This window comes from Ursus arctos, unplaced genomic scaffold (assembly GCF_023065955.2).
Source record: "Ursus arctos isolate Adak ecotype North America unplaced genomic scaffold, UrsArc2.0 scaffold_22, whole genome shotgun sequence".
NCBI lineage: Eukaryota > Metazoa > Chordata > Mammalia > Carnivora > Ursidae > Ursus > Ursus arctos.
This window is the reverse complement of record NW_026622897.1, coordinates 28013574-28034568: the sequence shown is the minus strand read 5'-3', so window position 1 is coordinate 28034568 and position 20995 is coordinate 28013574. Positions and strand designations below refer to the sequence as shown.

The 20995-nt window shown below is 38.6% G+C and overlaps 1 protein-coding gene across 1 annotated transcript in view; it reads left to right on the top strand.

The window, feature by feature from the left end:
* The window catches only part of NCAPD3 (non-SMC condensin II complex subunit D3), a 58240-nt gene that overhangs the window by 23015 nt on the left and 14230 nt on the right, over window positions 1–20995 (top strand). Inside the window, exons 16-24 of the mRNA XM_026505375.4 lie at window positions 750–970; window positions 6527–6718; window positions 7052–7149; window positions 7245–7360; window positions 10870–10977; window positions 13126–13240; window positions 13335–13442; window positions 14763–15001; window positions 15930–16009. Of these exons, the coding sequence (XP_026361160.1) occupies window positions 750–970; window positions 6527–6718; window positions 7052–7149; window positions 7245–7360; window positions 10870–10977; window positions 13126–13240; window positions 13335–13442; window positions 14763–15001; window positions 15930–16009 (1277 nt within the window). The remainder of the gene's footprint in view (window positions 1–749; window positions 971–6526; window positions 6719–7051; window positions 7150–7244; window positions 7361–10869; window positions 10978–13125; window positions 13241–13334; window positions 13443–14762; window positions 15002–15929; window positions 16010–20995) is intronic.

Here is a 20995-nt window from a genome sequence, read left to right as displayed (position 1 = left end):
CATAAACAATTACCTCTTGTTAAATATTAAGTTGACTATTGGAAATTCTACTAAGTCTATTATAGGATTATGCAGTATAAGAGAAGAGGTATTTCAATTACATATAATAGATTATGTCTCATTAATATAATTATGAACTAATGCTAGAGAATGCTAGTGATTAGCCTTTTCTTGACTTCAGCTTAAATCTCACATAGAAATATGAATTTTAAAATGAATTTGGTTAGGTCAGAGGCCTAGATTAATTTTTGCACATTAAGACCTGTTAGATGATACAGCCAAAAGAACAGATACACTAACGTGATATGTAATTTACTTCTGCCAAATAATTAGCTTTTGAAGAATCTTAAAAGCATGTTTATTTCTTTACTTCATGATAGAAGCAATAAGTAATGCATACTTTGACTTCCGCTGTGAGCATCTATTCTAATTGCTTCTTGGGATAAATATTTATCTTTTGCTCTTGATCTTGAATTAACCAAAATGTGCTGATTTACTACTAATAATACAGTAATGACTTCCTAAGTTTAAAATTTCAGTATGCACTGATACACGGTAATTGGAGATTGAACTTTGTTTTAACATATATTTCAAATGTTGATTTCTTTTTTTTTCATTTTCGATGGTTTATTTGTGTGTGTGACTGTTTTTAACCTGACTCGAAGTATCAACCACAGCCTCACTGACTTATATTTAGACTTCTGGTAGTGTCAGACTTCTTTATGACTTCATGATGTTTAATTCCTCAGGCCCAGCCTGAATGTGTCCAGATGCAGAAAGCCTGGCTGACAGGGATCATCCCAGCTGTGATGGACTGTGAGAGCACAGTGCAGGAAAAGGCTCTGGAATGCCTTGACCAGCTCCTGTTACAGAACATTAAGCATTACAATAAATTCCATAATGGAGACAATAGCCAGGTATTGGCTTGGGCACTTCTTACTCTCCTTAGTACAGAAAACCAGGAACTGAGGTATGTTAATTGTGTGACTTCTTTTCCATATAGAAAGCCATAGAAGTTTTTTATTAAAATTTCTGTATTGATCTTGGAAAATTAGCTTTCCAAATTACTTAACATATATGAAGACTCAATTTTTGGTCTTTTTTTTTCTTGACGCAATTCAAATTGCTTAGCATTTTTGGGGTGACAATTTTTTGTGAAGCCTTTGATTACCTCCTTTGCTTTTCTCTGAGTGTTTAAATTAATGTCTTAATATGTAGTAAAAAGCACTGATGAACATGATATATTAATAGTAACTTTCCACATACTCATTTTTATGAAAGATGATTTCCTAGTTCTTTCAAATTAAACTTTTCCTGACATCTTATTGGATTGGTTGACTTAATACCACTGCAGTATTTTTTTCCCATTTGATGATAACATTTACTGAGCATACACTATAGAGTGAATACTGTAGTGAGGGGTTAGCACCTGTTGTATTGGTAAATTTTAATCTATACTGCAGTGATCTTACAATTACCTTGTGTTTACACTACTTTGACTGACTTTTTTTTTTTTTTTATAATGTAAGAAATACTTCTCTACTCTTTTACATGTAGTCATGGAGGAATTATCATACAATAGAAACATATTAGATTTTGTATTGTAAAATTCCATTCTGTGGCCCTGGCAAATCACCAGTAAAATGGTGCTTAGCAGAGGCTGTGGAGAAGGCAATGGGAAGTTGCTGTTAAATGGGTACAAAATTTCACTGTGGTGTGATAACAAAGTCCTGGGGATGGATGATTGCACAACAGTGTGACCCCACTGAACTGTACACCTAAAAATTGTTAAAATGAAAGATTTTATTATGTATATTTACCACAAGAAAAAAAAATTATTTGCCCAAAGTTAGGAAGGAGAGTATAAAATTAGGGTGCTAAGTGTAAAAGAGTTTTGGAATAGCCATTATAGAAAATGAGCTAGGGCAGCAGTCCTCAAAGTGTGATAGATTCATGAGCTCAGACTATTTTGATCATAATATTAAGCTGTTAAGTGCCGTTTTCTTTTAAAGATTTTATTTATTTATTTGAGAGAGAGAGACAGCCAGCGAGAGAGGGAACACAAGCAGGGGGAGTGGGAGAGGAAGAAGCAGGCTCCCAGCGGAGGAGCCCGATGCGGGGCTCGATCCCATAACGCCGGGATCACACCCTGAGCTGAAGGCAGACGCTTAACGACTGAGCCACCCCGGCGCCCCTATGTGCCGTTTTCTACTTTTTTTCTTTCACAATAGAGTTTTCCGGAACTGTATGATAAAATATTGAAGCAAATTGAACACAGAAGCAGTTATAATAATCCACCTGTCTTCTGTTTAAGCCAGATCATAAAGAGATTTACAAAAAGTAAAAGTAGTGACACTATTCTCACCAACTTTATTTTGTTTCGAGAAAAATTGTTATTTTTTTTGTAAAACAGTGCATTTATGTTAACATGTAATTGGCTTATTGTTATTTTTAGATTAATAGATAAATATTTTTAAATTTCTCAGTTTTAATTTCTGCACAGCAGGATATAGGCCACATAAACCAAAGCTCTTCAAGGTAGTGCATAATTTTTTGAGTTCAGAAGTGCCCAAAGATGAAAAAGTATGAGAACCACTGAGCTTGGGAATCAGTTTTTCAAAAAGGATTATTAAGAAAAGTAAGGGCTGGTGCAATAGAGTTCTATAAACATTTGTAAACAATATCTTGTGGTATGTTCTTTAATAAACAAAGTAGCTGGAACATCAGGAAGTGTTCAGGAGGAGAGAGACTTCACAGAACAGATGACTTTTGAATTTGAATCTTGAAGGCTAACAAGGAGGCAAAAGGGCATGTCCATGGGAAACAAACAGCCAGTGGGTGGGGAAACAGTGCTTGTCCGACTGTACATAAAATGAAACTGAGATGTTAAGCAGGACCCACACACTGCAGAGTTGTAACATAGTATACCAAAAAGTTTAACTTTAGATTGAAAACAGAGGGGGAGGCTGCTGATGAATTTAAAGTGGATGGGTAATATAGGATTTTATATTTTAGGAAGTGTTAACCTTGAAAATAAAACACCCAGTCAGCAAAATGGGTTTATACAGGAATAGGATAGCTGTGACAAACCACAGGCAAGTCTGGTGATCAAAGGAGAGGAACTGTTAGTATTTAGAGAAAAGGGGGACTTTGGGAGGGGCTGCTTTGAAGGAAAGCCCATTGAAAGAAAGTGAGATTTCACGGTGGTGATGCTTTCCCAATGGCTGAGTTGTGACTCTCCATTGGCTGGGCTGTTGCCAGGCTAGGAGGAATCCTTTCTCTTGGCTGGAGTAGTAAAGTCAGCTTGTTCCTCTTGGGAATACAAGTCATAACCCTTCCTGTTGGGGAGGGTTGATGACCAGTGGTAGGCCTGAGAGCTCCCCCTGCAGGCCTCTCAGCTCCACTTTCAGTTTCACAGGCTATGTAGCAAGGGTTTGTGGTTGGTGACCAGGAGACAACCAGAATCTAAGAAAACAGGCCAGCACTGAAATGATTTAAGTTAAAGATGATGAGGGCCTGCATCAAGGAGAAGGCAGTAGAAATGAGGAGAATGAAGTATATTTAAAGATATTTAGTAAAAGTATAGAATTGATAAAGTTTTGATTTGAAGATGGAAAGAGATAAAATAAATTCACAATTTAAGTAGAAAGTGAGTTTTAGGAACAAAGAGGGAGGGCATAGAGCAGTTTGGTGATTTTTTTTTAAACTTTTTTTCTTTTTTTAGCTTAGGTTGGCTTCCTATTGATGGTGGCAAGAGCTGAATTATTCCCAGAGGTGGACTAAGTAGGAATTAACCAGGCAGCCATAATAGTGAGTGTTTCCAGACAGAAAATAGCAATGCAAAGGCTTAGAGGCCTGAAGTCTCCATGATTCTATCCAGAATAACTGGTCAATGGGATTTCCATTCACTGAGGTACGGAAAGTAGAGGCAGGGCAGATTTCTGAACAGAGGGAGGGCAGGAGTTGGAAGTCCAGTTTAAATGTCTGCACAGCAAAGGAAACAATCAACAAAACTAAAAGCCAGCCTACGGAATGGGAGAAGATATTTGCAAGTGACACATCATGTAAAGGGTTAATATCCAAAATCTATAAACAACTTATCAAGCTCAACACCCAAAAAACAAATAATCCAGTTAAGAAATTGGCAGAAGGCATGAATAGACACTTTTCCAAAGAAGACATCCAGAAGGCTAACAGACACATTAAAATATGCTCAACATCACTCATTATCAGGGAAACACAAATCAAAACCACAATGAGATACCACCTCACACCTGTCACAATAGCTAAAATTAACAAGTCAGGAGACAACAGATGTTGGCGAGGATGTGGAGAAAGGGGAACCCTCTTGCACTGTTGGTGGGAATGCAAGCTGGTGCAGCCACTCTGGAAAACATGGAGGTTCCTCAAGAAGTGAAAAATAAAACTACCGTATGACCCAGCAATTGCACTACAAGGAATTTATCCAAAGGATACAAACATACTGATTTGAGGGGCCCATGCACCACAGTGTTTATAGCACTATCAACAATAGATAAATTATGGAAAGAGCCCAGATGTCCATCAACTGAAGAATGAATAAAGAAGATGTGGGGGATGTGTGTAAGAGAATATTACTCGGTGATCAAAAAGAATGAAATCTTGCCATTTGCAACAATGTGGATGGAACTTAGAATGTATTATGCTAAGTGAAGCAAGTCAGAGAAAGAAATACATGATTTCACTCATATGTGGAATTTAAGAAACAAAACATGAACATGGGGGAGAAGGGAAGGAAAAATAAAATAAGATGAAAACAGGGAGGCAAACCATGAGAGACTCTTAAATATAAAGAACAAACTGAGTTTTATTGGAGGGGAGGTGAGTGGGGTGATGAGCATTAAGGACACTTGTTGTGATGAGCACTGGGTATTATATGTGAGTGATGAATCACAAAATTTTACTCCTAAAACCAGTACTACACTATATGTTAACTAACTGGAACTTAAAAAAAAAAAAAGTGTGCTTGTGATGTTTTGTCGTGTCTAAGTGGAGAGCTTTTGGTAATGAATGAGATCATCCAGGGTTCTGTTGTAGATAAGAGGACTAAGAATAGAAATTTTCAAAATCAGCCATTAGAGTGGTTTGAAGAAAAGGAATTAGTGAAGGGAAAAGAAGAGAGATCCAACAAGTAGACCACAGACCAGAGTACAAGGGCAGAGAGAGTGGTCAATAATGTCTGGCAGAGGTCATGGAAAATGGGGACTGAATATAGTCCATTGGTTTTGATGTTAGGATAGAGGTCAATGGTATTGTACAAAAGAACCAGGCTAGTATCTGTTGAGAACATTCTGACTTGATAGGGAGTGGCTGGTGATCAACAGTGGGGCTGAGGGGTAAGCTAATCGAGGGAGGCTTTTGGGGAGCTGTTCAGCTGATGTGGAAGGGTGTTAGTTGTCAGAAGAGCCAAACTTGAGGTTTTAAAACTGGAAGTTCAGAGGACTTTTTTTCCCATTCTGTTCACCTCTTATAGTACACATTACTTAATATTTTGTGTGATTCTTCTTAATAAATTTTAAAGTATTTGTTAATTGTATGTATATCGTTTTTGAACCATAATCAGATATAAATTATGTTATGAGGTAACTGCAGTAAAATTCTAGATGTTTATAGATTTTTAATCAGCAGCTTATTTATTAAAACCATTAATTTATATGGATATGCTTATTATGTGAAGATGTGTTTATTTTGTTACAGTTGTCTTCTCCATGCTTTGAGAATTCCTTTTATTTTCACTTAATGAGAAAGTCTTGGTATGTGAGTGTGTGTGAGTGTGTATGTTCCTAGCGGTTTAGGAAAAATTAATTGGGGGAAGAAGTGTATTTTTCTCTTCACTTAAATATGTAACACTGCATTTATCTCATCAGTCATGTTATCTTGTTCAGTGCTGTGGGAAGAAGTCAAATAAGAAATGATATAAAACAATGACATAACACCAGCGTTTTAATACACCAGAAGCATTTTTTTTTAATTTTTAGAGGGTTTGAAATATGTATTTCTGAGTGGTATTGGCAGGTCATGGCAAAGTTTAACTCTTTTAATATCACCATATTTAAATGCTAGGATGTCATTTGTCTCCAGTCCTTCCATTGAAAAAAACAGCAATGTCTATGCTTTTTGTCACTAAAACCCTCTAAACTCTGGCTGCATTTGTTGTTGGTAACCTATCCTTTATGTTTGTATAGTAATTTTGGAGGGAATGAGGATAAGAAGGGTCTCAAATGAATTATGAAATTTTATTCTTTGCTTTAAAAATAAATACTTTATAAGGGGAGGAATAAATATATCTTCTGGATAATAAAAATTTTTTTAAAGATACCTAGTTTGATATCAAATATGTCACTAGCCAGGAACTTCTGCATAGACGTTTGATGTGCCAGAGGAGTCCTGGAGCAACAGAAGTTGGTAACCTTTCACTGAGGGCTGCTCTGAACAGTTTTGTATATTTACAGTTACAATTGTTCTTTCCCATCTTTTTTTTTTCCAGCCGCTATTTAAATAAGGCTTTTCATATCTGGTCCAAGAAGGAGAAATTCTCATCCAGTTTTATAAACAATGTAATATCCTACACTGACACAGAACATTCTGCACCAGCCTGGATGCTGCTCTCCAAGATTGCTTGCTCATCACCCAGGCTGGACTACACCAAAATAATAGAGTCCTGGGAGAAAATCAGCAGGTTTGCATGCTTATAATGTAGTTGCTGATAGACACTGAAGATTCTTGGAAACAAAGCTCATGTCTTTAAGGAAGTGGGCTATTTCATAGCTATTCATATACATAGATCTTGTCTTTAAATTCTGGTATAAAAACAAACATGAAGGATAAGAATAAGTTTTAACCTTTCAATTTACCCCTTGTCCCAGTAATTTACGTGCCTTAATGCTCCTACAACTTGACTCCTAAACCATGCTACCCTACATTCTTCCGGTATTAACAATCCAGAGACTATTTTGTTGGCAACAGAGTTTATTTTGGCTCTATATTGATACTCCTTATGTCCTTTTCCTAGTCAACAGAATCCCAATTCAAACACCTTAGGACATATTCTGTGTGTTATTGGGCGTATTGCAAAACATCTTCCTAAGAGCACCCGGGACAAGGTGACTGGTGAGTGTCTATTGGAGAATCTTGCAAAGGCTTTGCTTCTCACTTTATATATATTTTAAGCAGTTAAATTTGGAGGGTTTTGACTTTCTTTTTAGATGTGGTCAAGTGTAAGCTGAATGGCTTCCAGTGGTCTCTAGAGTTGATCAGCTCAGCTGTTGATACTTTGCAAAGACTCTGCAGAGCATCTGCAGAGACACCCGTGGAGGAACAGGTAGGCTACAAACTCTCGTGGATATGTTTGTCGTTTATTTGTACTTAGACACATTACTCTGTTTTGAAGTTTGAAGAGTGTTCTTTGTGGAGAACCTGCAAGAATGGATAGTCTCCAGCAGCTAATACTACAAGGAAATACTTACGTGATAAGCAGTTGACATTCCCCGAGAAGATCTTGGCTACTAATGACACAGGGTTCCCTCAGGGAGTCACCACCCTGGTTCTAGGTACAAGTGTCCTCTAGGAAATGATTTCTGATCATTTGAGAGGTCATATTCCTGGAAAATACCTGTCCTGTTACCATAGGCTATATTACTCTATACCTCTTCTTGTATCACATCCCCAAAGCTGTCCAGAGCCTACAGCTCATGTTTTCCGTAGAGCATACACACAAATCCAAAACAGGGTTTTGCATGAGACAGAGCCATTACTTTGACTTCCTAAAAGATGTTCATATCAGTTTCTCTAATAAGTTATTTTATTACCATGCATTCTGTTTTTATCATGAAATATACTCCTAGACAATGCTAATCATAATGAAAAATTTTAGGACTGGGGTTATTAACAATGATTCTAGAAGTCAAAAGTTAATTTAAGTAACTGCTGGAATATTTTTAAGTTTTCCAGAATAAAAATATTTTTTGCTTCATTCAGCTACATTTCTATGCTTCCTTTTCTTATATAAGTTCCTTAAACAAAGTCCTTCCTTGATAAGTTACATCTTCTATTTGTAGTAACAGATATAATAAGAAAGTATATTATAACTTTTTTTGCTTAGGACTGAAAACAGGTTGAAATGTACTTAACTAAAAATGCCCAGCTCTTTCCATGTAAATGGTGTCTGGTGTTTTCCTGGCATGTACCTTTTGGCTCGTCTTGTGAAAGGGATACTTGCTTTGTTTGATTTTTCTAGCCGTTTATCTCTTGATCCAAGAAAAACTTTTAAATAAGGAACATTACCTAAGCAGGGAGCATATTTGAATAGCAGAAAACAGGTCAAAACAAAACAAAAAGCTCTTCACAAGGGAAAAAGATGTAGGAAAAAGTGGGGAGAAATGTATATGGCAGATTATGAAACTGTGATCCTGCATGTCTCGGTGGCACACAGCTGATCAATGGCAGAGCCATGCCTGGAACTAAGGCCTCACATTGCATTCCCAGTCTCTTTTCACCAACACTGGCTGGAGGAAGAGTGGCCTATAATACCGGTGGGCTTGGGGCCTTAAGAAGCCACTGGCTGCTCACTAATGGCCCACATTGTTAGCTCAGTAAGTTACATCATTGTTAGAGTCTGTGAGGAAGACAGTTATCTTCACATTTAAAAATTGAGAACTAGAAGAGAGTTACTATGACGTTTGAAAAAAGGCCACGGTTGTAGCTTTGCCAACACCACTTCCCTTGGTAGTAGACAATGGACTGAGGCCCTGAGATTTTCCAGAATCTTAGGATATTTTAAATTTGTATAAACTGGTTGTTTCCCTTAAACATACTTCTCTTTTCCTTTTCTCTGTAAGTGAACATTCTGTATTTTACTGAGAAAAACAAATTGCCCAAAGAATAGGTGATTAGGCTCTAGCTCACCAGCACTGTATATGAAAAGACGTAGGTTTTGTGGCATTGTTGCTGTCTGTAAGCTTGGTACCAGTTAATAGTGTTTTGTGGCTATCACTGGAAACCGTCTGTGAGATGTTGGACTGTATTAATAGAAATAGTGTCTACAATAAGTGGGGTGATGGTCCTTCTCTTTGTACTGGTGAAATGTAAGTTGGCATGTTCTAATTTAACTTGAGTGGCAACTCCTTAGAGAAATGTTGATAAAATTGAATATATCAATGGGAGAGCAATTCGGTGAGGCAGCTGCAAAATGGGTTGTATAAGGAACAGCTGAAGGACCTGGGTGTTTAGCTGGTGAAGGGAAGAATTATGTGGGATACGCTGCCTAGCTAAGTTCAAATATATGAAGGACCTTAAAATGAAAGAAGAATTAGATTTATTTGGCATCACAGAGAACTGATTTGGACCAATGAGTAGAAATTGCAAGGAGACAAATATTGGCCAACTAAAGAAAAAAACATACTGAGTTCTGCCTAAAATGGAGGGACTTGTCTCAGGACACATCCTAAGTCATTGGAGGTGTCCACAGAGAAGCTAGACAACTTGACATAAGTCCCTGTGTGGAGAGAACCCCAGGATTAGATGGCCATGACGGTTCTTTCCCGGATTCTTTGATTCCAAAAGTTCCAGTCCAACTCCCAGCCCAGTTCAGTTCTAGGCTCGAGGTCTCACACAAGATAACCTTTGTCTTCTTGCCAAGATAAAGCATACAGATTTCAGAAGTTCTGGTGGACAGCTCAGGCTGTGCAAATCTATTAAAATAAGAATAGTAATTTTATAAAAAGTAATAAAGACAATCATTTTGAAACACTTTAGGCCAAGTAAAACTAAAAAACGTTTGGATCACACTGATAGTTTGCCGCAGTGTGGTAAACATTGAGCACCATTTTGTGGTAGTACTGCTGGGCCCTGGGGTGATGGTTAAAACAGAGTCCCTTCCTCAGGCACCCACAGCATAGTAGGATAGATGCACATGGAAACAGATGATTTCAACGTAATATAATTATTCCTGGGATGCCTGGGTGGCTCAGTTGGTTGAGCTTCCCAACTTTTGATTTAGGCTCAGGTCGTGATTGTGGGATTGAGCCCCAGGTCGGGCTCTGCACTCAGTGTGGAGTCTGTTCCTCCCTCTCTCTCTCTTTCTCCCCCCCCCCCGCCCCCGCTTGCTCTCTCTCAAATAAATCTTTAAAAATAATAATAATAATATAATCATTCCTAAAATAGAAATGTGCACAGGAGAACATGGAAGTCTTAGAGTGGAGCCACTTAGCTCAACCTGGGTGTTTTGGACTGGCCTCCTAGAGAAAATGTAGTCAAAGAGCTGTAGAATGTGACTGAGCTCTCAGCTGGCATGAAGTGTTGTATACTAGAGATGGTGACCACTTGAGTTTATTTTAACTAACAAGAGGCTGAAAACTTGTCTTTAATGAATACATTTCAAAATGATAACAACTGTTCTTTTTTATTCTATGTCTTTTCAAAGTTTATTGGTTGCTCTAGTAGTTAATTCGCCATCTACATGTGCTAGAAGAATTGTGATGTTTCCTCTATTGATGTAGGAGCACCACTGTTTATAGATCTCTTATCAGGTCACTAGATCTTCCCACATATTTGCTTTTTACTCTTAAAGGGCACATGGAGAAAGAAAGGGGTGTGTGTGTATTATATGTGTGTGTGTATATACTGTATGTATATACTGTTCTTTGTGAATTCTGCTTAGTTCTTCTAGCCAGATTGCTGAAAGAGCAGAGATTCGAAAGCATGATGGCTAGGGCTTCTCATGGCTTATCATTTATGCCTTTGAGACAGTAAAGTTTCTTCAGAGAAAGTTGTCTTATGGATAGTCTTGTAGATGTATGGCGTCCTTCAGAGATTACCTTTGACTTGCCACAGGAATTACTGAAGCAGGTGTGTGGGGATGTCCTCTCCACCTGTGTGCAGTCCCTCTCCGAAATAGTTCTGAAGCAAAGTGGACCCGGGAATATGGATGAAGACCTGTTTGTAAGTAATTACTTTTCTCAAACATGCCTTTCCTTTATATCGGTTGGGATTTTTTAATGATGACTTTCTAATGTGCATTTCTTACGCTATTAGCAAGAAAAGGATTTTCCTAGCCTAGAGCTTATTTTTTTTTTAGAAGAATTTTTGTGTTGGTGTCCTATTCATTTTTCTGTCACGTACATATTATCTGGGGGAAAAACTTGATGGGATATGCTTCATCCAGTTAACCTATGAGGTACCTGATCCCATAGGGAAAACACAGTATGTATCGTGAAATAATAAGGTAAGAAAGTAATAAAGGGAGTATGCTCTTTGTTCTTTTGGCTTGTCTGATGTGTTTTTAAATTATAATGTGTCTGCTAAGCTGTTCGAATATCAGACTGTAGAACTAGGGAATAGTGCTTAGTAGTTCTGAAGCCATGTCTATGATACAGTGAAATTATTTGAAAATTGAAAATACAAATAACCTTGAAGCAGCAAGACTGTATGACATGGCACCCTGCTTTAGAAATTGTGTCGGTGCAATTGATGCCTGTGGGCCAGTAAATGTAGAGCCAGTTTCCTGATTCGAGTGGCTGACCATCAACAAAACATGGGGTAGTAATTCTGACTCCAACATCTGACACTCGGTAAAGAAAACTTTTTGATGCCCTTCAGTAGAGGCCATCATTGCACCAGAATTGGCTATTTTTCTCATCTATTTGAAAATTAGTAGAGCACGTTTCCTCTGTGTTCTGCTTTGCCAACTTACACTTGCACCCAGAGTCTGAGGACCATGTTTAGATTTGTGAGAAGAGACCATTTGTGCTGAGGCATTAATAGGCACACTTTAGTAATAAAAATATCAGTAGGAATCCAGACTTTTCAGTTCAGAGGGCTGTGATGTGTAAGATGGTCCTGTCCCGGGGCGCCTGGGTGGCACAGCGGTTAAGTGTCTGCCTTCGGCTCGGGGCGTGATCCCAGCGTTGTGGGATCGAGCCCCACATCAGGCTCCTCCGCTATGAGCCTGCTTCTTCCTCTCCCACTCCCCCTGCTTGTGTTCCCTCTCTCGCTGGCTGTCTCTATCTCTGTTGAATAAATAAATAAAATCTTTAAAAAAAAAAAAAAAAGAAAAGAAAAAGATGGTCCTGTCCCAGGGTTTCTAGAGGCTCTCTTGCCTCTAATTTGTCAGAGCGGTCACTGCCCAAACTAAGAAAAATGCTTATGCTGACCAATGAATTTTTCCCTCTAAAATTTTTTTTTCAACTATTAAATATGTCACCAGAATCTTCCCTTCAGTCAAAATATATATGGCGACATTTTGCCTTGTATAATATTGTTTACTTCACTCTTCTTTAAATAGAATGTAAATTGTCCTTTAATCACTAACACACATATGTTCAGGATTTTTTAAATATACATATTCTTGATTTCGGCTCAGGTCATGAGATCGAGCCCCACGTTGGGCTCTGCACTGGGCAGAGCCTGCTTAAGATTCTCTCTCTCCCTCTGCCCCTCCCCCCTCTTGCACACACTCTCTCTAAAATAAGTAAGTAAATCTTTGCAAAAATAAAATAAGCCTTTTACATTTTACTATTTAGCCTCACCCTTGCATTTTTAGGATAAGGAAAAAACGGTGTTATTAACTATCAAGTTGAATGTTCTTCATAAACACACAGTAGTGGCAGCTATGAGGAAGATGGTAGTTATGTTTTTGATAGGAGTCTAAATAGTAAACCAATCAGGAAGACAGTTTGGAAATATGTTTTAAAATGTAAAACAGTTTTATGCCCTTTAACTCTGGATTACTTCTAAGGAAGTAAAACAATGTTTAAAGGTACAAAGGTGTTCTTCACAAGAAATGCAAACAATAGCAAAGGATTACAAACATTGTAAATAAATGTTCACTAATAGTGAAGTAAATTATGATGACATCAATAGTTTTTAACATACTTATGTAGTCACTAAATATATTTACTATATATAGTGACAAAAAAGGTTAGGTGAATTTTACCATGTAGTGACTGGTTTTTTACAGTGGCCATGTGTTTTTATGGAAAAAAAATAGTTCTTTTAATTTGGGGCACAAAAAAAAATATTGACATGTCTTTAGCTGGAGTTAATTTTTCTTTTGCCTTATTTTTACTGCAAAACCAATTCTTTTTGCAGGTGAAGTACATTTTTACCTTAGGAGATATAGCCCAGCTTTGTCCAGCCAGAGTGGAGAAGCGAGCATTCCTTCTGATTCAGTCCATTGTAGCTTCTTCTGTTGATGCGGATCATCGTAAGACACTTGAAATTATCCTCATCACATGCTGTCTTAAGGCGGGGTTAGCCCCTGAGATACTGTAAATAAGCCCTCTTTTCCTTCCTTGTAGCAACATCATCTCAAGGTAGCAGTGAAGCCCCAGTCTTTCAGCCGCTCTCCCAAGTCAGAGGCTGTGTCATGCCTTCCATGATTAGAGCACACGCCATCATTACCTTGGGTAAGCAAGAATAACATGAAGAAAGTATTGCTTATACCATCTAGTTCCATAGGTAGCTTTTTGTCTCTTATAAGCCAGCCTTAGTTATGTGTTACATATGCTGAGCTCATATTTACTCTAGCTCTTACGAATTTTGGAGGGAATTCAGATAGGAGCACCCAGCTCAGAGGCATGCTGATAAAGAGAGCTGATAATGAGAGCTCCCGGTTGGCAAATACCCAAGATGATCAGACTCAAGACATTGCCTGTAGGGAGCTTTTGGTTTTTATGTTAATTTATTACAATTATACCTGTTCCTGTTTTTGTGGTTTTTTTTAATACTCATAATGTGGCACCATGAAGTTTGTTTATCAAGAACTATATGCCAGGTACTACACTGATTTCTGGAAATGAAAAAATAAATTTGCAGTTCAGTTCATAAAAGGAGATAGTTTATTTGATACCTACCAGAACTGGTAGATGAGCTAATTAATTAATAAACATATTTCCCCATGGAATCAAATTGTGAGTCTCGAAAAGACTGACCTCTGTGCTATAATTTGAATTTTGTTTTAGTATGATTGTGTATTTTATGCTGGATAAAATTTATGAATATTTTTTGTGATAATGGTTATTTTTCAAAAATCTAAGAACTGTGAATAAGAGCAAAACATTTCTCCGGGCTGCAAAAAAATACAAACGGGCACCTGGGTGGCACAGTCAGTTAAGCTTCTGACTTTGGCCAGGTCGTGATCTCAGGGTCCTGGGATTGAGCCCCGTGTGGCTGAGTGGGGAGCCTGCTTGTCCCTCTGCCTGCTTGTGCTCTCTCTCTCAAATAAATAAACAAAATCTTAAAAAAAAAATACAAACAAAACTCAATAACAGCCTTCCTTCTAAGTGTGAATAAGAAATAAAATGAGGTGGTCATTCTTTCCTACTTACCTAGCTCAGATTTCAAATTCATTATTAAACTTTTTGGCTTCAATGGAGTATGTGTATAATCAAAATAAAACGTATCATCTGTTAGATTTTATTGGTCATTTTCCAGATGAGTAGATAATTCTGAAATTCAAATGTTGACTTTAAAAGGGAAGTTTTACTCCAGTGAAGGAACATCTCTTAGTGTATGTCTCATAAAACCCTGGAGGGGTGGGGGGACATTATTTTTTAGTTATTTTGAACTTCCTTATATTTAATAATATGGGTTTGTCTGCCTTTGGTTTTTTGTGATTCTTGACATGCTGTTTTAACTTTGATCGAGTAAAACCCATAGCAAGATATATCTGGAGAAAATGTAGGCATAGGATTAGAATCAAGACACCTTAATCTCTTCTGTGACAGGCAAGCTGTGCTTACAACATGAGGATCTTGCAAAGAAGAGCATCCCGGCCCTTGTGCGAGAGCTGGAAGTGTGTGATGATGTGGCCGTTCGCAACAATGTTGTCATCGTCATGTGTGATCTTTGTATCCGGTACACTGTCATGGTGGATAAGTACATTCCCAATATCTCCGTGTGTCTGAAGGATTCACATCCATTCATCCGAAAGCAAACACTCATCTTGCTTACCAATCTTTTGCAGGTATGTCTGAGAACAGGACGTGTCATTTTTTTCCTTCCGCTATTGCTTCTGGTTTCAGGGAATATTTGAGTAGCGCAAGAAATGCGCTGCTCTGTAGTAGAATCCAAAAATAATCAGCCTTGTCTCTGGTTTAAAATACCACTCTTCTGATGTTCTGCACAGCCTTTCAAACAGATTGTTACTTCCTAATGTTTATTTTGGGTGTTTGTTCAGATATCCTGTCAACCAGTGTGAGGTTTCATTTTGTGAATCAGTTCCGTGTAGAGAAGAACACACTCAGTGGACGAGTACTTCTAGTTCCAATTTGTCATTCTCCTTGACTTTGAACTAGTCAGTGTTTCTAGACATAACTTCTTCTTTTGTGAATGAGGATCATGTTTGCCCTGGCTGTCTCAGAGTTGCTTTGAGAGTCCAATGAGACATTTCAGTGTGCAAAAGAACTTACTGAACTCTACACTCTTAGTGAACAGAGCACTCAGTGTTTTTCTTGCCATCGAGAACATATGTTTAGCCTGAAGTGAGGGAGAAATAATATTTGACCTTTAATATGAAGGCATTTAACTAAGTTGTACATCTAGTCTAGTATGTTCTATGTACTTGCTTCTTTATATGGTTAGATACCTGACAAACGCACCATTGGCACTCTCCCTTTTAAGCCACGTGCTTTGAGTCATTTTCCTAATAGAGTAGGTATGATGCTGTTCTACCCAAATATCCCTCCACTTCTCTTTGTGATTAACAAATACACGTGCTTTCAAGATGGTGGGGAAGTGAGTGCTCCAGATGTGCTAATGTGCCGCAGACAGACCGAGGAGCTGACAGGTGTGATGTTAAACAAAAGAAAGTTAGCAGTTGGTTTTATGACTGAACGTATTTGGGGTTTGTATATTAAAATTCATCCTTAAACAAGCTGGTTTCTTTTATACAGGAGGAATTTGTGAAATGGAAGGGCTCTCTGTTCTTTCGATTTGTCAGCACTCTGATAGATTCACACCCAGACATCGCCAGGTAACTCTTTCCTCACATGTCAGACAACTGAATGATTTACCTAATTTCTGGTGTATATTAGTTCTCTTTCTTTAAAATTGGTTTAGAGTTGAGTTATTTAGAATTTAGTGAGCTTTTGGCAGTTGTCAGAGAATTAGATTTTTAAGCTATATAACAAAGCTTTATTTTGCATATAAGTTAAAAAAAAAAATCCCTCATCCAGTTTGACTGTTAAATAATCTCAGCATTGACTACATTTGCTATCATTGTTGACTATCCCTAAAGGAGTAATGAAGAGCAGTATATGAGTTTGTCATGGTAAATTATATGGAATTGTAGCCATTAACTGTTGACTTAACTATGTTGATTTCTAGGCCAATAAAATGTCAATTTTGATAGAGTTCATGCTTTCTTGTAAGTGCAGAAATTGTAAGGAAGAAATTCTAGGAATTTTAAAACAATCAGTATGAAATGAGAGTACACAAATTACAAGGCTTCTTGGAAATGGGTGTTTCTTGAGAATTGGAAGGGAAGGGAATTGATTTGCCACTTGTTAATAACTATCATTCTATAATTTTTTTGAGGATTTATTTTCAGGAGGTTGAGGAATGATCTTACAGAATTTGTTAATCTAGATTATGTTGTATGAATAATTCTTTTTAAAGCAGTTCTGCAATTGGAAAATGGAATGTTGAATGCCATGGCAAAAGCTACTACAGTTGGGAAAAAGTCTTTATAGAGTTCATTAGCTATAAATAGCTTATAATAATGGGTCCCTCTGGTTCTAAATATGGTCACCAGTGATTTACTCTGAGTTCCATGGAAGAATTTCTGTTCGGTTTTCTTTGGGTATAATTTTCCAAGGAGGAATATTTTGCATAATAAACTAGTAAAAGGTTAACATTCTAATTAATGCTATCTAGAGTCAGAAATAAAAAACTAAGACTATTACTTTTTGTTTATATAACTGAGAACGGACCAAAATAATGATGTAATGCCCTTTTACCTTTACTCTGCTACCATAAGACTGGCTGTCATCCCTCTCTCCTCTCTACAATGTGTAGCCCAGAAGCAGGCATAATTAGAAGTGTTGGGAGGCTCTCAAGTGATGAGCCAGGAAGGTGAGATTGGTTATTTAACCTACACTTCTGGGTTTACTCCCTTTTCTCAGCTCCTATACATGTATGTGAACAAGAGCATTGGTCAGTATGTATGTAACATACACAGAACCTGTTATAAAGATGATCAGAGGGGCACCTGAGTGGTTCAGTTTGTTAAGCATCTGCCTTTGGCTCAGGTCATGATCTCAGGGTCCTGGGATCGAGCCCCACATTGGGCTCCCTGCTCTCAGCGGGGAGCCTGCTTCTCCCTCTCCCTCTGCTGGCTGCTACCCCTGCTTGTGCTGTCTCTTTCTCTCTGTCAAATAAGTAAATAAAATCTTTAAAAAAAAATTGATCAGAGCATGAATCAGAAAGAAATTAGAAGGATGGATAGGTATTTACACTATATAGTAAGATTATCGGTGCCTCTTGTAATATTTTGATACATCCCTTTTAAACTTTCCATTTTATCTCTATATTCTGTGTTTGTTTAAACCACATGGTTCAAATGTGGGCCCTGATTTTCAGCTTTGATAAGCTAATGATTACCTTTGTTAACTATAATTTAAATTAGTCTGTTCCCCTATTTTTAGGTCGGGCCTATATACTTGCATTAAACACATTAATTTTTCCATACACATCTGCTAATACAAGTCTTCTAAAGATACTATAGTGGCAGAGCCTGTTGCATTTATTTCTGGCCCAGGTGGAATTCCTGAAGATTCTGGCATGAGCAAATTTGAATGACATTTTTAATTGTCATATACACCCACTAATGTTCAGGGACTCCAAAATTGTATGATGTATTTTCCCCTTTGCCCACTAGGTGGTGTCCTTGTAGTACAGCAGTCATGGGGGTGATACGTAACAAGTGCGTTTGGGCTCAAGTGGGGAAATGCTGCAGAAGTGTCACAGGGCAGGGCCAGAGAGGTTCAAGGCAAGAGAATGACTAAGATAATGGTCACTGAGTTAGAAAAGAAAGTGAAGACAGAGATCGGTTGGGAGAAGAGGTAATTGAGCATCTAGAGGGGTTATTGAGGTTGTAGAACAAGTGGAATGGGAAGGGGGGTGGTCAGAAAGCTGGAAGGACAGGTGTGTGTGGTCATGAAGTGGATTATCTTATATCAGAAGTGAGTGTTGCGGGTGTAGTGACATGGTCCAGGATGGGGCTGCAGAGTAGCTCACAGAACATACATGGGAGGGTCACTTGAGTTGATGAAATTAAAAAAAATAGAAAGTTAGGGGTTAAATGAGCTCATCAGTATGGACATTGAAGATTCTCTGAGAAATTGTCTTGGTCCGTTTAAGCAGCTATAACAAAATACCGCAGACTGGGGGCGCCTGGGTGGCTCAGTCGGTTAGGCCTCTGCCTTTGGCTTGGTCGAGATCCCAGGGTCCTGGGATCAAGCCCTGCATTGGGCTCCCTACTCACCAGGAAGCCTGCTTCTCCCTCTCCCTCTGCCTGCCACTCACCCTGCTTCTGCTCTCTCTTTCTGTCGAATAAATAAAATCTTAAAAAAAAAAAATACCACAGCTGAATAGCTTATAAACAACAGAAATTTCTTTCTCACAGTTTAGAAGCTAGAAGTCTGAAGCCAGGTCACCAGCATGATTGGGTTCTGGCAAAGGTCATCTTCCAGACAGCAAGCTTCTCATTGTGTCTTCACGTGGCAGAAGGGACAAGGAATCTTTCCAGGGCATCTTTTATAAAGACACTAATCTCATACACTAATCCCAAAGGCCCAGTCTCCTAATACCGTCTCCTTAGGGCTAGGTTTCCAACATAGGAATGGGGTTGGTGGGGACACAAACATGCAGACCATAGCAGTGATGTTGGTATTATTTGGAATGGGGAAAACTAGGAAGCAGTTATCAAGTACTGGGGGGGGGGGGGGGGGTGCAAAATAGATAGCCAGAGCCTCAGTAGAGGAGGCTATGTATTGTCACGTGGGTCAGGTAGAAGAATCCAGCCCTCCCTTCCCTCTTTCCTATACCTTCTCCAAGCAGCTTTTTCTTCAGAGCACTTGTGGCAACATATTTTGTGTTGTATATGTAATATCTGACTACCTACTAGAATATAAGCGTCCGGGAGGAGCAGAGATTTTGTTTTGTTGACTGCAGTATCCCTAGCACCTGAAAGAGAGCTTGAGACTAAGGAGACACCCCAATGAACATTTGGCAAAAGAATGAATGAAAATAATATGGAGGGAAAGTGTGGTCCTCATGCCTTGACTCTGGCATTTGGGAGAAGCAGCAAGTGGCCTTCCCTTTAGAGGGCTGTGGGAAATGGTGTCCCTAGAGGAAAGCCAGCCCTGATTTATGAAGTGTGGAGAGGGTAAACACTTGACTCCTCCTGGAACTGGAGTACAGAGTACGCTCACGTCAGGGGAGGTGAGACCAGGAGAGAAAAAACAGAACAGTGTAGGGATGTGATAGAGGTGATGAGGACAGGGGAACAAGGGGGCCTGGATGTGAGGTGGTAGCCAAGAATCACATGGCTATAGGAAATAACTTTCCTCGATTTTCAGATCGAATTTTGGTATAAATGGGTCTGAGATAGACCAGGTAGGACAGATCGGGAATAGGAGTCCGTGAACAGTGGCCTTTATTGAGCAGATAGATGCTTCAGAATAGCATTCGGCATGGGAAACATGAGAAAAGTCCGATTTTATGTTCCGACTGATACTGAATTTAAAAAGTGAAAGTGAAAGTAAGGCTGTTTGAAACCTGGATTTAGATTCTTAGTAAGAGAATAACTGTTTTGTATAAGATTATTATGACTCAGATTTAGCCGGTCTTTTTGTTTTCTGTATAATGTAATTAATGCTGTGTAAGATGGCTAGACAGTATCCCCGAATTGGTGGTGTGATTACATATAGTTCCTTTTAATTTTCCTGAGGGATGAGAAGAGGTGGGAAAAGAAGCAGAGTTCTTAGGAAGGTGTCTTTGGCGGTGTAAGTTTTCTGTTTCCTGAAAAGTGCTGTCCTCTGCCACTCTAAAAGGAATGCTCCAGGAAGAATTCCTTGGAATGTTAATTTCTTTTAACTTTTCAGCTGACAAACAAAAAAACCCAAAATTACCTCTGTTCCCCAGTTTATCAGGCTAGAAAGATTGGTGAGTTTAATGCAGTCAAGGCTGAAATGTGCCCTTTTAGTCCCAGTAAATATAACAGCAAGACAGTGCTGAATATTACCCATTGACCGTGGTTTCCGGCTTCTATGATGCAAAGTCCTTTGACTCTGCTTCCAGCCCTGAGCATGTGAATCCTTCGCATAATTTATGTTACTGTTGGATTTATCTGTGCAGTTGGTTAAGCCAGGTATTCACTAGAGGGTAGACTGCAGTATCTTGCCCATCAGTTACCTCTACTGGTATATATTCTTGACCTAAATTCTGAGTGGACATCAAGTCGAAGCTCACAAATTGAAGCTCAGAGCAACCCCTCTTCTTGTGGAGAGTACTGGGTTCTGTCTGATCTCATTTTCACACGAATGACTTCAGATACGAAGAGAAAATGCGGGTAGTTGTAAGAGCTGCCATGCCATGGTAGGTTAACTGTAATAAAGGAAGGTGAAGTCTCGTTTCTAGGGGAATGGTTTTGGTTTACTTAATGGTTTTCTCCACTCTTGGTCACAGATAACTTACCAGAGTAAGCCTTGTTTAGAAAGAACTTCACCTTGTGCTGTGACCTTATTTGCCCTTCAGCCAGGTCTACTAAACAGCAGTTTGTGTAGAACGTACTGACTGCTCCTGGATCAGCAGGGGCTTCTAGCTGGCCTCACGTGAACTTCTCGGGGGATTCCCTTTTCGATACAGAGTTTTGTTGGTTTTGTGTTCAGAATTATGTCAGGCTAGGTGAGTGGTCAGAGTGCCGTTGTTTGCAGTGGAGCTTTTACCTAGGTTTACT